This window comes from Macaca fascicularis, chromosome 7, assembly GCF_037993035.2.
Source record: "Macaca fascicularis isolate 582-1 chromosome 7, T2T-MFA8v1.1".
Taxonomy (NCBI): Eukaryota; Metazoa; Chordata; class Mammalia; order Primates; family Cercopithecidae; genus Macaca; species Macaca fascicularis.
This window is the reverse complement of record NC_088381.1, coordinates 170,388,220-170,405,151: the sequence shown is the minus strand read 5'-3', so window position 1 is coordinate 170,405,151 and position 16,932 is coordinate 170,388,220. Positions and strand designations below refer to the sequence as shown.

The 16,932-nt window shown below is 45.4% G+C and overlaps 1 protein-coding gene across 50 annotated transcripts in view; it reads left to right on the top strand.

Moving 5' to 3' along the window:
• MOK (MOK protein kinase) overlaps positions 1 to 16,932 on the top strand; it is an 86,049-nt gene that overhangs the window by 9,763 nt on the left and 59,354 nt on the right. For 45 of the 50 annotated variants that reach the window (XR_012416145.1, XR_012416148.1, XR_012416147.1 and 42 more), the window contains exon 2: positions 12,386 to 12,500. The exons of 1 other annotated variant lie outside the window; for it this stretch is intronic. Coding sequence is in view for 24 of the 49 variants with exons in the window: in XM_073998262.1 (XP_073854363.1) it covers positions 12,386 to 12,500 (115 nt within the window). In the remaining 25 variants the exon portion in view is untranslated. Of the gene's footprint in view, positions 1 to 12,385; positions 12,501 to 13,951; positions 14,068 to 15,424; positions 15,600 to 16,932 lie in introns of all 50 variants that reach the window. 4 more of the 50 variants (XM_073998272.1, XM_073998271.1, XM_073998285.1 and 1 more) reach the window with 2 other exon arrangements.

Below are 16,932 nucleotides of genomic sequence, written 5' to 3'. Positions count from 1 at the left end.
AATCTCCACTCACTGCAACCTTCGCCTCCCAGGTTCAAGCAATTATCATGCCTCAGCCTTGCTAGCAGCTGGGATTACAGATGCGTGCCACCCTCCTGGCTAATTTTTCTATTTTTAATAGAGATGGGTTTTCATTATGTTGGCCAGGCTGATTTGGAACCCCTGACCTCAGGTGATCTGCCCGCCTCAGCCTCCCAAAGTGCTGTGATGACAGGCATGAGCTAACACGCCCAGTCTCACTGAGGCTGTTAATGTACAGATTCACTCATGTACAAATTGAATGGTTTTAATACTAAAATAATATTTAATTCCCCAAGCTTTTTTTGTTTTTCCTGTTGGTTTTTGTTTCTCTAAGTGTAATGGCACAAACGAGAACAGATTGTAGACTTTCCCTTTAAGGGGTTTATGGCTTTATGAGGAGAAGGCGCAAAGTGGAGCATGGGCAGTTCTGTAACAGGAGGACAAGGTGCACACAGAAGGAAGACAGACATCTGCTTGCAGGCTTCCCAGGCCGGTCCTGGAAGATTGGAATCCAGAGCATCATGTATTCGGTATTACACACTATGTACTCCATAATTTTTATTTATTTATTTTTTTTGAGACGGAGTCTTGCTCTGTCGCCCAGGCTGGAGTGCAGTGGCACGATCTTGGCTCACTGCAAGCTCTACCTCCCGGGTTCATGCCATTTTCCTCCCTCAGCCTCCCAAGTAGCTGGGACTACAGGTGCCTGCCACCACGCCCGGCTAATTTTTCGTATTTTTAGTGGAGACAGGGTTTCACCGTGTTAGCCAGAATGGTCTCTATCTCCTGACCTCGTGATCCACCCGCCTTGGCCTCCCAAAATGCTGGGATTACAGGTGTGAGCCACCACGCCTGGCCTATGTACTCCATAATTTGACTATTGATATTTTCTAAACCAAAGTGTTCCATTTCCAACCTCCCTCTTTTATAAGGAAAGGACCTAAAATTAGGGGCGTGGGGACATACTGTAAATTCTCAAGACTTGGGACTATATCTTAATGATCTTTGTGTCTACAGTGCATGGCATGGTGTGTGATATATAGCTGGTGCTAAGAAGTCCTTATTATTGTTACTTTTTTTTTTGAGACAGAGTTTTGCTCTGTTGCCCAGACTGCAGTACAGTGGCGTGATCTCAGCTCACTGCAGCCTCTGCCTCCCGGCTTCAAACAGTTCTCCTGTTTCAGCCTCCTGAGTAGCTGGGATTACAGGCACAGGTCACCGTGCCCGGCTAATTTTTTGTATTTTTAGTAGAGATAGGGTTTCACCATGCTGGCCAGTCTGGTCTCAAACTTCTGATCTCAGGTGATCCGCCCACCTCGGCCTCCCAAAGTGCTGGGATTACAGGTGTGAGCCACCATGCCCAGCCTAAAAAGTCTTTATTAACATGATGATTTAGTCATACTGCCATGAATGTTTAATTCACTTAGGCTGAAGTATAGCATAATTGCATTATGGGGAGTACCAAGACCACCCTAGGTTTCATGATTTGCTAGGGGGACTCACAGGACTTAGCACATAATCATGCTCACAGCTATGATTTCCTCCAGTGAAATGATACAAAGTGAAATCAGCAAAGGAAAAAGGCACCCGGGAAGAAGTCTGGAGGAACTAGGCCCAGGAATTCTCTCTCAATGGAGTCACATGGGATGCTCTTAATTTCTCTAGCAACAAGTTGTAACCACACATGTGAACTCTTGTATATCACGGAACTCATTAGAGACTCCATGCCCTGAGTTTTTATTATGGACTGGTCATGTAGGCACCTATCTGCCTAGCACCTATCAAAATTCCAGACTGCCAGAAGGAAAGCAGGTGTCTAGCATAAACCGTATTGTCTGCACAGGCAGTTTAGGGACAGTGAGCCACTCTTACCATTTAGGAAATGGTGGAAGCCTGACATGCAAGTTCCCAGAGGCCAGCCAAAGGCCAACCCCTTTCAAGCCGACTTTTTTTGTTTTTTTTTTTTTGAGACAGAGTCTTGCTCTGTCGCCCAGGCTGGAGTGCAGTGGTATAATCTCAATCTCAGCTCATTGCAACCTCTGCCTCCCAGGTTCAAGCAATTCTTCTGCGTCAGCCTTCTGAGTAGCTGGAATTACAGGTGTGCACCACCACGCCCAGCCAGTTTTTATATTTTTAGTAGAGACAGGGTTTCACCATGTTGGCCAGGCTGGTCTCGAACTCCTGACCTCAAGTGATCCATCTGCCTTGGCCCTTCAAAGTGCTGGGATTATAGGCGTGAGCCACCGCACTTGGCCGCAAGCAGACCTTTCTAAGGAGAGAAGTCCCGGGCCTGCTGTGTGAGCTCTTCTGCACAATAAAGACACTGATCTTCTTGTAGAGAAATTTCTGGGCTTTCCAGTTAATTCATTTAAGAGAAGGGGTAAATTTTGGTGGAGTTTTAGCAAGCAGCAGCTATCCCTTGACTAGTACGAATAGGGCGAGGTAGGTCAGTATGAGGGTCTGCCTAAGGGCAGAAGATGTTCAGGCTGTTGAATTTTCCCACAAAGTTTCAAGTTTGGAGGCTCTTCAAGAAACTTGTCAAAATTACTTAATGAGGTTTTAAACTGTACAAATTAGTGGTGAGGACCAGGGCCTGTATTTTGGTCCATTTCTTTTGAAGAAGCTTCTTGGAGATGCACCAAAGTATCTTTATTGCCTGGTTTTGGGATTTAATGGAATTTAATTAGGTTTCCAGTTGTAGAGAGGGTCTGGGACTTAGTTAAGCTCTAGTTGTCAAGCAAGTTATGGCTTCCGGTTTTTTGTCAGAAGGGATATGGTACCGTGCTCTGTCCTGAAGACTCAGTGGGGCTCACTCCTACCTTACATTAGCCAATTTCTCCCAGAAGACAAGTAAGAACAATAAAGCTAGAATAGTTGTGAAACCCTGTCTTGCTGGGAGCTAGATTAGTTCCTCTTTTATTCAGGGAAACCTTGGATAAAAGGGATTCTAATAGCATTCTAAGATCTTCGGTTTGGTGATCTAGAGCAGTGCTGGGGGATGTTAACTGGTGTTCTCTGGGTATACCTCACCCACCTCCATTTGGAGACTCACCTCATATGCAGGGAAAGGCGTTGAGGAATTCTGCAAACACATTTTGCTGTATTTAACTCTGTATTTCCTAAATTTATTTGCTTATGGAACCCTCTTTTGTGGAATACCCTTTAGGGTTCAGGGATCGCCGTGTTTTGTAGTACTCAGTTGGAAAACGCTGGTCTAGAGATTCAGCATCCTCAGGTTGTTTTTCCTGGAAGCAATAATGGAGAGCAGCCCGTCCTGGTGCAGTAGACCACCTTTCTTTTGCTCATAACACAGACCAGTTGTAACACTTGGCTCTGTCTCAGGCTGTGAGTTTTAATGTACCAATTTACGCATATACAAATTGAATGGTCTTAACACTAAAATAATATTCCATTCCCCAAGCCTTTTTTGTTTGTTTTTACTATTTTTATTTGTTTGTTTGTTTTTCTTTTTTTTTTTGAGACTGAGTTTCGCTCTTCTTGCCCAGGCTGGAGTGCAGTGGCGTGGTCTCGGCTCACCACAACCTCCACCTCCTGGGTTCAAGCGATTCTCCTGCCTCAGCCTTCCTGAGTAGCTGGGATTACAGGCATGCACCACCACACCCGGCTAATTTTGTATTTTTAGTAGAGGGGGGTTTCTCCATGTTGGTCAGGCTGGTCTTGAACTCCAGACCTCAGATGATCCGCCCGCCTCAGCCTTCCAAAGTACTGGGATTATAGGCGTGAGCCACCGTGCCCTGTCTTTTTTTTGTTTGTTTCTCTAAGTGTAATGCATTTTGTCTCCTGCTTCTTGTAAGTTTCCAGGACCAAGTAATTAATACTTGTGTTAGTGTCAACCCTTCCCAGAGGGTTTTCATCTTGAACGAGGAAGCCACCTGGGAAATAGGGTGGAGACCTGTTTTGAGAGACCAAAAGAGGATGTCTCGTGCTAACCATGGGGAAAAAGAATCTAGTCTCCTTGTTAGGAAGACTGTTGAAGAGGTGTTCTTTATCATTTAGTTCGCATTAAGGGAATTGTTTTAGTTTCAGTTGTAAGGACCAGTAAGTCTCCTTACACCTCACAGTATGGAGACATATTATAACCGTTGACAAAGAAGGAGCTTGAGGGCTGGGTGCAGTGGCTTACGCCTATAATCCCAGCACTTTGGGAGGGTGAAGCAGGTGGGAAGCTGAGGCGGGTGGATTACCTGAGGTTAAGAGTTTGAGACCAGCCTGGCCAACATGGTGAAACCCCGTCTCTACTAAAAATACAAAAATTAGCTTGGTATAGTGACACACACCTGTAATCCCAGCTACTTGGGAGGCTGAGGCATGAGGATCTCTTGAACTTGGGAGATGGAAGTTGCAGTGAGCCAAGATCATTTGGGCAACACAGTGAGACTCTGTCTCAAAAAAAAAAAGAAAAAAAAAAAACTGGAGCTTAAGAATAGGAAAACCTGAGAGCAGGAGGGAACTGGCCCTCTTAGGAACTAGAATAGTATTGAAAGCAGCTTGTTTTGCATGTCAGCAGTAGGGATTTGTAGACATGCATATTCTGCCATTAATGAGAATATATTCTTCACTGTGTGTCATTTCTGTTCCTTATACTCCCTACTTATTCCTAACTCTGTTTTGTTTTGTTTTTTCTAATTTTATATTAGAGTATAACATAATGCAGAAAACTGCACAAATTGACCAAGCGTGGTAGCTCATGCCTGTTATCCCAGCACTTTGGGAGGCCAAGACAGGTGAATTCCTTGTGCTGAGGAGTTTGAGACCAGCCTGGGCAACATGGTGAAATCCTGTCTCTAAAAAAATGCAAAACAATTAGCTGGGCATGGTGGCGGGTGCCTGTAGTCCCAGCTACTCAGAAGGCTGAGGTGGCATGGTCGCTTGAGCCTGGAAGGTAGAGGTTGCAGGGAGCTGAGGTTGCACCACTGCACTCCAGCCTGGGCAACGGAGTGAGACCCTGTCTCAAACAAAACAAAACAAAACAAAACAACACTGCACTTATATTTAAGTATACACGTTGGTGAAGTGAACATGCCCGTGAAACCTGCTTCCAGATCAAGAAGCACAGTATTCCTGGTATCATTGATGTCCCCTTCAGCCCATTTCGGTCACTTCACCCCACAAGGGTAACCACTATTCTGATTTCCAACACCACAGAGTTGTCCATTTTAATGGAGTTATTGAAATATACGTACTATAATTTTCACTCATTTAAGGTATACAGTTCAGTGGTTTTAAGTATATTTTCTGAGTTGTGTAACCGTAACTATAATCTAATGTTAAAATATTTTCATCATCCCCAAAAGAAACCTGTACCCATTAGTGGTTACTCCTTATTTATCTCACATTCCACCAACCCTAGACAATTATGAATGTGTTTTCTGTCTCTATGGATTTGCTTATCTGGACATTTCATATAAGAGGGATCACATAATATGTGGCATTTTGTGCCTGATTTCTTTCACTTAGCGTAATGTCCTCAAGGTTCATCCATGTTGTAGCATGTTTCAGTACTTCATTCCTTTTCATGGCTGAATAATATTCCATTGTATGGATAGACCACATTTTGTTTATCCATTTCATCTACTGATGGACATTTTGGTGCTTTCCACCTTTGAGATATTATGAGTAATGCTACTGTGAACATTGACTTACAGGTTTTTGTTTGGACATACGTTTTTGTTTCTCTTGAGCATATATGTAGGAGTGGAATTGCTGGGTCATATGGTAACTCTGTTTAACATCTCAAAGAACTGCCAAAGTGTTTTTCATAGTGTCTGCACCATTTTCCATTCCTGCCAGCAATGTATGAGGGTCCCAATGTCTCCACATCCTCACCAACACTTGTTACCTATCTTTTTGATTCTAGTGAGTGTGAAGTGGTATCTCATCATAGTTTTGACTTGCTTTTCCCTAATGACTAATAATGTTGAACATCATTTCATAGCTTATTGGTCAATTTTATGTTGTCTTTGGAGAAATGTCTACCAAATCCTTTGATCACCTTTTAGTTGGGTTGACTTTGTATTATTGAGTTATAAGACTTATTTATATATTCTAGATACAAGTTTCTTATCAGATATATGATTTGCAGATATTTTCCTTTATCTGTGGGTTGTATTTAGTTTTGCATGTTTTTGAACTTTATATAAATGGAATCATACAATGTGAACTCTTTACAATTAGGTTCTTTTGCTTAATGTGATGTTTGTGAGATGTAGCCATATCATATGTAGTTGTACTTTGTTTATTCTCATTACTGTATAGTATACCATTGTGTGGATATACTGCACTTATTTATCTAGTATATTAGTGTTCTCTAGAGGGACAGAACTAATAGGATAGATACGTATATAAAGGGGAATGTATTAAAGAGTATTAACTGACACAATCATAGAGTCCCACAATAGGGTGTCTTCAGGCTGAGGAGCAAGGAAGCCCGTCTGAGTCCCAAAGCTGAGGAACTTGGATTCCGATGTTCAAGGGCAGGAAGCATCCAGCACGGGAGAAAGACGTAGGCTGGGAGGCTAGGCCAGTCTAGTCTTTTCCGTTCTGCCTGCTTTATATTTTGGCTGCACTGGCAGCCGATTAGATGGTGCCCACCCAGATTAAGGGTGGGTCTGCCTTTCCTAACCCACTGACTCAACTGTTAACCTCCTTTGCCAACACCCTCACAGACACACCAGGATCAATACTTTGCATCCTTCAATCCAATCAAGTTGACACTCAGTATTAACCATCACATCTAGTCTACTGTTGTTTATCATTTTGGGTTTTTAAAAACAGTGCTTCCGTGAACATTCTTGTGTCGGGCGAACATATTTCACTTGGGTATCTAACCTAGAAATGGAATTTCTAGGTCAGAGGGTATGCCTGTGTTCAACTTTAGTAGATCTGTCTTGCTTATCTTTAACTCCTGTTTACTTTTAGCCCATTTATGGCCCCTTTAGCCTCTTTTTTTTTTTTTTTTTTGAGACGGAGTCTCGCTCTGTCGCCCAGGCTGGAGTGCAGTGGCGCGATCTCGGCTCACTGCAAGCTCCGCCTCCCGGGTTCACGCCATTCTCCTGCCTCAGCCTCCCGAGTAGCTGGGACTACAGGCGCCCACAACCGCGCCCGACTAATTTTTTGTATTTTTAGTAGAGACGGGGTTTCACCATGGTCTCGATCTCCTGACCTTGTGATCCGCCCGCCTTGGCCTCCCAAAGTGCTGGGATTACAGGCGTGAGCCACCGCGCCCGGCCCCCTTTAGCCTCTTACTCTCTCATGACTTTTCAGCTTTGGTCACACTGTTCACAGCTTTACTCTCTGCATACTTATCAGTTCATTTTCCTGTGAGAGCTAGTGGTCTACTTCTCTGCCTACTGGGTGGAACCTGCTTAGCTTGACCACCTTATTGGTTGCTGTTTGCGTTTCTTGCCCCAGTGAGTTGTGGCTTAAAAGGGTGGTAACAGAACATGGCCGCTCTGGCACGTGATTGACATTCCTAGTATTCGAATAAAAGTAAAAAACAAGTAAAATAAGTTAAAGTAAAACATAGCAAAACATAGAAAAGGCAAGCCAAATAGTTTAAAACTCTGCTACAGTAATGAAAAAAAAAAGAGCATTGGGATTCAGCAGGGACTTGGATTGCAAATGAGAATAGCCAACAGACCCTGTGCATGTGCAGGTGAAATTCCTAGGGAAGACCACCCATCTCTGCTGGCCAGGCCCAGGCAGATGGGCTGGAGCCCTGACCTCGGAAAGACACTTGATGTTCCTGGGCAGGAGGGGTAAGTTGCATTTCTGTTTAGGTAAGATCGCTCTTTTGCTCCAGAGAAAATGTCCGATGTGTAAAACTTACAGGCTTGTTTGTTGCAGAGGGGCTTAGGTCTGTCTAGAGCCATGTCCATCTGCTCCTCTCCCCTCTTCTCTCCTGCCCTTTGCAGTCGCACCACCACACCTAGCTCACTTAATTTTTTTGTCATTGTTTGTAAAGATAGGGTCTTACTATATTGCCCAAGCTGGACTCAAACTCCTGAGCTCAAACAGTCCTCCCACATCAGCCTCCCAAAGTGCTGAGATTATAGGTGTGAGTCACCACAAGTGGCCTTATTTTTTGTTTTGTTTTGTTTTTATTATGGAAAATTTCAAGCATGCCAGAAGTATAGAAAATTAAATAGAGTGACCCCTCATAAATCTTTTTTTTTTTTGAGATGAAATCTTGCTCTATTGCCTAGGCTGGAGTGCAGTGGCACGATCTCAGGTCACTGCAACCTCCGTCTCCCGGGTTCAAGTGATTCTCCCGCTTCAGCCTCCCGAGTAGCTGAGATTACAGGTGTGTGCCACCATGCCCAGATAAATTTTTTCTTTTTTTCTTTTTTTTGAGACGGAGTTTTGCTGTGTAGTCTTGGCTGGAGTGCAGTGGCTCAATCTCGGCTCACTGCAACCTCCGCCTCCCGGGTTCAAGTGATTCTTCTGTCTCAGCCTCCCGAGTAGCTGAGACTACAGGCACATGCCACCACGCTCGGCTAATTTTTGTATTTTTAGTAGGATGGGGTTTCACCATCTTGGTCAGGCTGGCCTGGTCTTGAACTCCTGACCCTGTGATTGCCTGTCTCGGCCTCCCAAAGTGCTGGGATTACAGGCATGTGCCACTGTGCCCGGCCAAGTTTTGTATTTGTAGTAGAGATGGATTTTAGCCATGTTGGCCAGGCTGGTCTCGAACTCCTGACCTCAGGTAATCTGCCTGTCTTGGCTTCCCAAAGTGCTGGGATGACAGGCCTGAGCCACCACGCCCAGTGAACCCTCATAAATCCATCACCGAATTTCAGCAGTGATCAACATTTTACCATTTTCCCCACCACCATCTTTTTTGGGTATTTTGATATAAAATAGTGAAAATAGCGCTCTTATTTCAAAAAACAACGTTGTGGAAAATATCTTAGAAAATGAGACACCTGTAACCTCACCCCTCAGAGCCGCTGTTAATTCCGTGTGTGTGTGTGTGTGCGTGTGTGTGTGTAGTTTTTAAGGACATTATTATTGTTGTTGTTGTTGTTATTTTTTTTTTGAGATGGAGTCTCACTTTGTTGCCCAGCTGGAGTGTAGTGGCACAGTCTCAGCTTACTGCAGCCTCCACCTCCCAGGTTGAAGTGATTCTCCTGTGTCAGCCTCTCGAGTGGCTGGGACTACAGGCACCTGCCACCCATTATTTTAAATATTTACAGTATATTCTGTTATACAGGTAAACCATATTAATCCAGTTCCCTATGGGGGCCATTTGGGTTATCGGCTTTACTGTGTTGATTAATGGTGCAATCATTAATCTTCCTATCATATGTACTTGAGCAAGTTTTTTTTTTTTTAGACAGGGTCTCCCTCTGTTGCCCAGGCTAGTGTATAGTGGTGCAGTCCCTACTCACTGCAGCCTCAAACTCCTGGGCTCAAGCGATCCTCCCACTTCAGCCTCCTGGGTAGCTGGGATGACAGGCGTGTGCCATTGAGTCTGGCTAATTATTTTTTGTAGAGATGGGGTCTATGTTGCCTAACTTGGCCTTGAGCTCCTGGGCTCAAGTGATCCTCACCTTGGCCTCCCAAAGTGCTGGGATTACAAACGTGAGCCACTACGCCTAGCTGGAGGATGCACATCTTAAAGATTTAATAGGTGCTGCCAAATTGCCCTCCAAAGAGACTATGTCAGTTTATAATTTCAGCAGTAGTGAATGGGAATGTACAGGGGTATTTTATTTTATTTTATTTTTTGAGACAGAGTTTTGCTCTTGTCCCCCAAGCTGGAGTGCAGTGGTGCCATCTCGGCTCACTGCAACCTCTGCCTTCGGGGTTCAAGCAGTTCTTCTTCCTCAGCCTCCCAAGTAGCTGGGATTACAGGTAGCTGGGATTACAGGTGTGCATCACCACACCCAGCTAATTTTTGTATTTTTAGGAGAGACGTGGTTTCACCATGTTGGCCAGGCTAGTCTCAAACTCCTGGCCTCAAGTGTTCTGCCCACTTGGGCCTCCCAAAGCGCTGGGATTATAGGCATGAGCCACCACCCAGCCAGGGATATTTTAAAGTAAATCCTAACTATTATGTCATTTTCACCTGGAAATACTTCTGTATTTTTTTGCTAACAGATAAGGACTTTTTTTGTGTTTTGACATAACCATTATCACTTCTGAAAAATGAATACCTTTTTACAGACAAGGCATTCAAAATGTGCATGTGGAAAGGAATACTGAAGAGGATGCCCACGCTCAGCGCTGCAATTTTGAAACCCTGTCAGCTGGGGGCAATGGCTCATGCTAGCCACTTGGGAGGCTGAGGTAGAAGTTTAGGCTTGAGCCCAGGAGTTTGAGGCCAGCCTGGGCAACATAGCAAGATCCTATCTGCTTTGTGCAGATGCGGGTTTGGGGCCTGAAGTGAAGGCCTCTTTTACTCTAGGCTTTTTTCTGCTGCAGTCTAAGTGATGTTTGAAGATTTCTGGTCTGTTTGCTTCTGGTCAGCCCCACACCCAAGGTTCTGCTAGAGATCTCTCTCTCTAGTCTGCGTTTTTTTTTTTGTTTTTTTTTTTTTTTGAGACGGAGTCTCACTCTGTCGCCCGGGCTGGAGTACAGTGGCCGGATCTCAGCTCACTGCAAGCTCCGCCTCCCGGGTTTACGTCATTCTCCTGCCTCAGCCTCCCGAGTAGCTGGGACTATAGGCGCCCGCCACCTCGCCCGGCTAGTTTTTTGTATTTTTTTAGTAGAGACGGGGTTTCACTGTGTTAGCCAGGATGGTCTCGATCTCCTGGCCTCGTGATCCGCCCGTCTCGGCCTCCCAAAGTGCTGGGATTACAGGCTTGAGCCACCGCGCCCGGCCTTTTTTTTTTTTTTTTTTGAGATGGCGTCTCACTCTGTAGCCCAGGCTGGAGTGCAGGAGTACAGTGGTGTGATCTTGACTTACTGCAACCTCCACCTCCCGGGTTCGAGCAATTCTCCTGCCCCACCTTCCCGAGTAGCTGGGACTACAGGTGTATGCCACCACACCTGGCTAATTTTTTGTATTTTTAGTGGAGACAGGGTTTCGGCATTTGGCCAAGCTGGTCTGGAACTCCTGACCTCAGGTGGGTGATCTGCCTGGCTCGGCCTCCTAAAGTGCAGGGATTACAGGCTCAGCTACCACGTCTGGCCCCAAGCCTGCCTTATTTCTGTGCGGCCTCGCTCATATGCTTCTGGGTCTCAATTTACAGGAGCTTCCTTGAAGCTTTCTAAAACAAATGCCTGGAGGTTGTAACTGCCTTCCTGTGATCTCTGCTGCGAAGATGAGCCATTTGTTCAACGGAGAAGGCTCGCGGGCTATTCTTTGCCAATGTTTTTGCAATCTTACTCTCCTATTATTTGGGCTGTAGAAACTTTTACAACTGGTGAGACTTTTGCTCTCTAGACTTTACTTATTCTTTCCATTTCTGCTTAAAAAGTGGTATAGCCATTCTTGCCTGTACTTACCTTTGTCTTGAAATAGCTTGCTAAGGCAGTCAGTAGTAATTAGCATACTCCATCATTCTGACTCTTCCCACCACTTTCCCTAGGCCAGCAGGCTCTGCAGGCAGTGGATCTATGAAAGGCAGCAGTGACTACAGGCATTCCTTTAAGCGGGCAATATTTCATCATGATATATGCCAGGCTCTCTAGCATTTTGCCACCTGACCAATAAGCCAAACTCACATATTTTAGATTTTTGTTCACAGCAGCAGCCCACATCAAGGTGCTCATTTGTTGTCAGTCAGGGTTTGGTCAGGAAAATGGAAACTACCCTAGGTATTTCAAGCAGGAAGGCATTTAACATAGTGAACTAGAGACTTACAAAACCATTATCAGGGCTGGGGGTGATGTGGTGGCAGCAGGGCCAGGGAAAGTTACTGTTAGCTTTCAGAAAATTAGGAAGTAAAAGAATTGTAGGAAACTGTTGCAGATCAGCTGGGCCCTCTGTAGGACCAGGGAAGGTGAATTTCAGGAGAGTTCTTAGAGGCTGCTGGTGCAATGTGACATCAGCCCAGAGCCTACGCCCACGCCCATGCCCACCCCTGCTGGAAGAATCCCATCTCTGTTGCTCCTCTGCTTTCTGAATCTTGTAGGGTAGCTGAGCCTCTCCTCACTGGCCAGGATCCAGGTAAGGTGGTTCCTGCTATCCAAGGGAGGGCACAGACTGGGAGGAAATGATGCTTTGTTCCAACTTCCCCTAAAGTTGAGGGGACCACTAAACCTTACAAAGATAGGAGAAACAATTCTCAGTATATTGCTGTTAAATTACATTATAGATTAAAAGTTTGCTGTCTGGAAGTGAATACAAATATATGCATAAATAACATTTTATTTTTGTAATCATTTTTATTTATAGACTATAAAGCAATTGGCAAAATAGGAGAGGGAACGTTTTCTGAAGTTATGAAGATGCAAAGCCTGAGAGATGGAAACTACTATGCATGTAAACAAATGAAGCAGCGCTTTGAAAGGTAGGCTGCCAGAGATGCACTTGGGACCAAACACACATCCAGGTTTCAATCAATAATGGAGACTTACTACTAGGAGGGAACTTTATTAATTTAATAAAGTGTAAGATACAGTCAGATTTCTTTGGACAGTGAGGGTTATGTGCTAATGTTATGTTTACCATACTGGAGTTTACTCATATCCAGTCTTACTGTAATATCAGTGATGAATGACCACAAAAAAGTTTTTAAGTTTCAAAAGTGTGTCTCACCTTAAACAGTCTGTATGTTCCTAAAAGTTATATATGTGTTGGATTTCTTTTTTTTTTTTAATTACAAAAACAAAAAATGATATATCAACCAATGGAACAGGATAGAGAGCTTGGAAGTGAACCCTTTATGATCCATTTAATTTTTTTTTTTTTTTTTTTTTTGAGGCAGAATCTCACTCTGTCTCCCAGGCTGGAGTGCAGTGGTGCAATCTTGGCTCACTGCAACCTCTGCCACCTCAGTTCAAGCGATTCTTGTGACTTAGCCTCCTAGTAGCTGCAACTGCAGGTGTGTGCCACCAAGCCCTGCTAATTATTATCTTTTTAAAGTATAGATCAGGTGTTACCTTGTTGGCCAGGCTGGTCTTGAACTCCTTGGCCTCAAGTGATCCGCCCGCCTTGGCCTCCCAAAGTGCTGGGATTGCAGGTGTGAGCCACCGTGCCCAGCACATTTATTTTGTTTGTTTTTGTTTTGTTTTGTTTTGTTTGAGACAGGGTCTCACCCTGTCATCCAGGCTGGAGTGCAATGACTCGATCTCAGCTCACTGCAGCCTCCACCTCCCAGGCTTAAGCGATCTTCCCACCTCAGTGTTCTGAGTAGCTGGGACCACAGGAGCAGACCACACGCCTGGCTAATTTTTGTGTTTTTTGTAGAGATGGGGTTTCACCCTGTTGCCCAGGCTAGTCTCGAACTCCTGACCTCATGGTATCTGCCTGCCTTAGCCTCCCAAAGGGCTGAGATTACAGGCATGAGCCACTGTGCCTGGCCATGTGTTGGACTTCTGTAAATGCAGCCTTAGTCTAAATGTAGTAGAGGTCCTTGCAATTTAACTGTGAATAAATTAATATATTAATATTATATTAATATAATGTAAGTGCAGGGATTATAGGCATGAGTCACTGTGCCCACCCTGAGCCATCACGCTCAGCCTGAGCCACTATACCCAGCCTTCATTTTTTGATTAATTAGTTAACTTTAAAAATAGAGGTGGGGTCTCACCGTGTTGCCCAAGCTGACCTCAAATTCCCGGGCTCAAGTGATCTTCCTGCCTCAGCCTCCCAAAGTGCTGGAATTATAGGTGTGAGCCACCCACCTGGCCAAGAACAGTAATTTCATCCTCATGACATCTGGATGGGGTAGTTATCCTTGTTTTGTACATGAGGATAGGTGCTTAGAGATGTGAGGTAATTTGACATTTTTTCTAGATCACTGGGTGGGCAGAGCCAGATGTGAACCCAGATTCTGCTAAGGCAAATCCTTGTTCTTCACTGCCCAGTGCATCTGGCAGTTTACCTGTCACTAGGAAGACGGAAGCCACCAGGTGTTCTGCTCCTTCTCTTCTAGCACTTCTTCCTCTCTACGCATTCTGCATTCGCTGTGTTTCTTTCTTTCCCTGACTGCATCTTTACTTGTAAACCACTGATGAGAGAGAATTTGATGCACAGTGTACTGATGATCCCGTATCTAAAGAGCAGACAGCTGGGTGCTGTGGCTCACACCTGAAATTCCAGCTACTTGGGAGGCTGAGGCAGGAGGATTGCTTGAACGCAGGAGTTCAGGATCAGCCTGGGCAACATAGCAAGACCCCATCTCTACAAAAATTAAAAAAACAAGAACAGACGTCCTTAAACAGCCACCTTTGACCCAAAGTTGCTGGTACAGGACTTTGAACAGTAGGGTGTGATGCTTTTTGGTTTTTTTTTTGAGTCAGGGTCTCAGTCTGTCGCCCAGGCTAGAGTGCGGTGGTGTGACCTCAGCTCACTACAACCTCTGCTTCTGGGGCTCAAACAATTCTCCAGACTCAGCCTCCTGAGTAACTGGGACTATAGGCGTGAGCCACCAAATGCCTAGCTAATTTTTGTAATTTTTTTTTTTTGAGACAGAGTCTCACATTGTCACCTAGGCTGGAGTGCAGTGGCATGATCTTGGCTCACTGCAACCTCTGCCTCCCGGGTTCAAGCAATTCTCCTGCCTCAGCATCCCGAGTGCCTGGGACTACAGGCGTGCGTCACCGCACTCGGCAAATTTTTACTTTTTTTTTTTTTTTGAGACGGAGTCTCGCTCTGTCGCCCAAGCTGGAGTGCAGTGGCCGGATCTCAGCTTACTGCAAGCTCCACCTCCCGGGTTTACGCCATTCTCCTGCCTCAGCCTCCCAAGTAACTGGGACTACAGGCGCCCGCCACTTCGCCCGGCTAGTTTTTTGTAATTTTTAGTAGAGGGTTTCACCATATTAGCCAGTATGGTCTCGATCTCCTGACCTCGTGATCCGCCCGTCTCGGCCTCCCAAAGTACTGGGATTACAGGCTTGAGCCACCACGCCCAGCCAAATTTTTACATTTTTAGTAGAGACGGGGTTTCATCATGTTGGCCAGCCTGGTCTCGGACTCCTGACCTCAAGTGATCTGCCCACCTTGGCCTCCCAAAGTGCAGGGATTACAGGTGTGAGCCACCGTGCCCAGCCTAATTTTTGTGTTTTTGTAGAGACAGGGTCTCGCCATGTTGTGGCTGGTCTCGAACTCCTGAGCTCAAAGTGATCCACTTGCCTTGGCCTCCCAAAGTGCTAGGATTACAGTCCTGGGTCCAGCCTCTTTCAAATAAGTATAGAATGTTCTAAGCAGCAGTTCTCTAATGGGTCAAGAATGCTCAGTTTATTGAAGTTCCTTCTCATACCTCCTCAGCCCCTGGGAAGATTGTGCGGTTACCTAAGGGACATGGTTTCCCGGTGAAGCACATCCTGAGTCTGCCATCTGCCAGAGTCCTCACACAGTAAAAGTGCCTGGTCCACCTGAATCTTGTCTTCCTTGTCATGAGTGCTTGAGGACTAAGCAAAGGAATGAACAGAAAACTAACAAGGTGGGGCATATGGTAAATGTGCAGTGGATGATGGCCTTCCTTACTGTATGCACAATCATTTGTTGTATTTCAGAAACAATTTATGTTCTTTGCCTTTAACTTCAAAAGCAGTTGATTAGAACACATCCCATAGGTTGGCCTGGCATGGTGGCTCATGCCTTGTAATCCCAGCACGTTGGAAGGCCAAGGTGGGAGAATCGCTTGAGCCCAGGAGTTTGAGACCAGCCTGGGCAGCAAAGGGAAACTCTGTCTCTACAAAAAAATAAAAAAAAATCAACCGGGCGCGGTAGTGTGTGCCTGTGGTCCCAGCTACTTGGGAGGCTGAAGTGGGAGGATCTCTTGAATCCAGGAAGGAGGTGAAGCTGCAGTGAGGTGTGTTTGTGCCACTGAACTCCAGCCTGGGCGACAGAGTGAGACCCTGTCTCACTCTGCCTTCCTCGACAAGGAAGCCAAAATTCCGCTGGACCAGGCACTTTTGGTGTGTAAGGGATTTGGCAGAAAGCAGATCCAGGATGTGCCTCACCACCAGGAAACCATGTCCGTTAGGTAACTGCACACACACACAAATCCGTTTCTGCTTACTTATCATTGTGTAAATGAATCCTCAGAGTCGCCTTGCACAGCTGTGTGGGTGGTGTGAGGAATGTGAAGCATTAGTAGCAGAAAGTCGCACTGAGTCACTTGGGCAGCACGAGGTTGATATTTGGAGCGTCTGACCCCTAGCCCCTCCAGTGTTACTTCTGCTCCTTTCCTCTGCTTTAATTCAAATAGAAATGGATAGCTTTTGCAGTAATCTTAGTTAATGTGAAGTTAAAGAAAGGTAAAGGTAAAAAAAATACACATAATGGATTAGTACTGTGGCAGGGAGGGCACTTTCACTCCTGAGCGTTGTTTGCCTTTTGAGTCGCTCAAGGCCTTAGTTAGGGATAAGAAGGTTAGTTACTTGCCTGAGGCCTCAACAGAACTGAGTCCTTCTGGTATCTTTTCTGGTATCTCCTCAGAATTTTCCTCCACCAACACTCGCCAAAAGTACACAATGAAGAATAGGCTCTCTTTGGGCACAGTGGCTGACACCTGTAATCCCAGCACTTTGGGAGGCCAAGGTGGGCGGATCAGTTGAGCCTGGAAGTTCAAGACCAGCCTGGGCAACATGCCAAAACCCCGTTCTACCAAAAAAAGAAATAAAAAAATTAGCTGGGCATTGGTGGTGCCTGTAGCGCTGGCTACTCAGGAGAGTGAAGTGGGAGGATTGCTTGAGTCCTGGAGGTTGAGGTTGCAGTGAGCCATGATTGTGCCACTGCACTCCAGCCTGGGCAATAGAGCAAGACTCTGT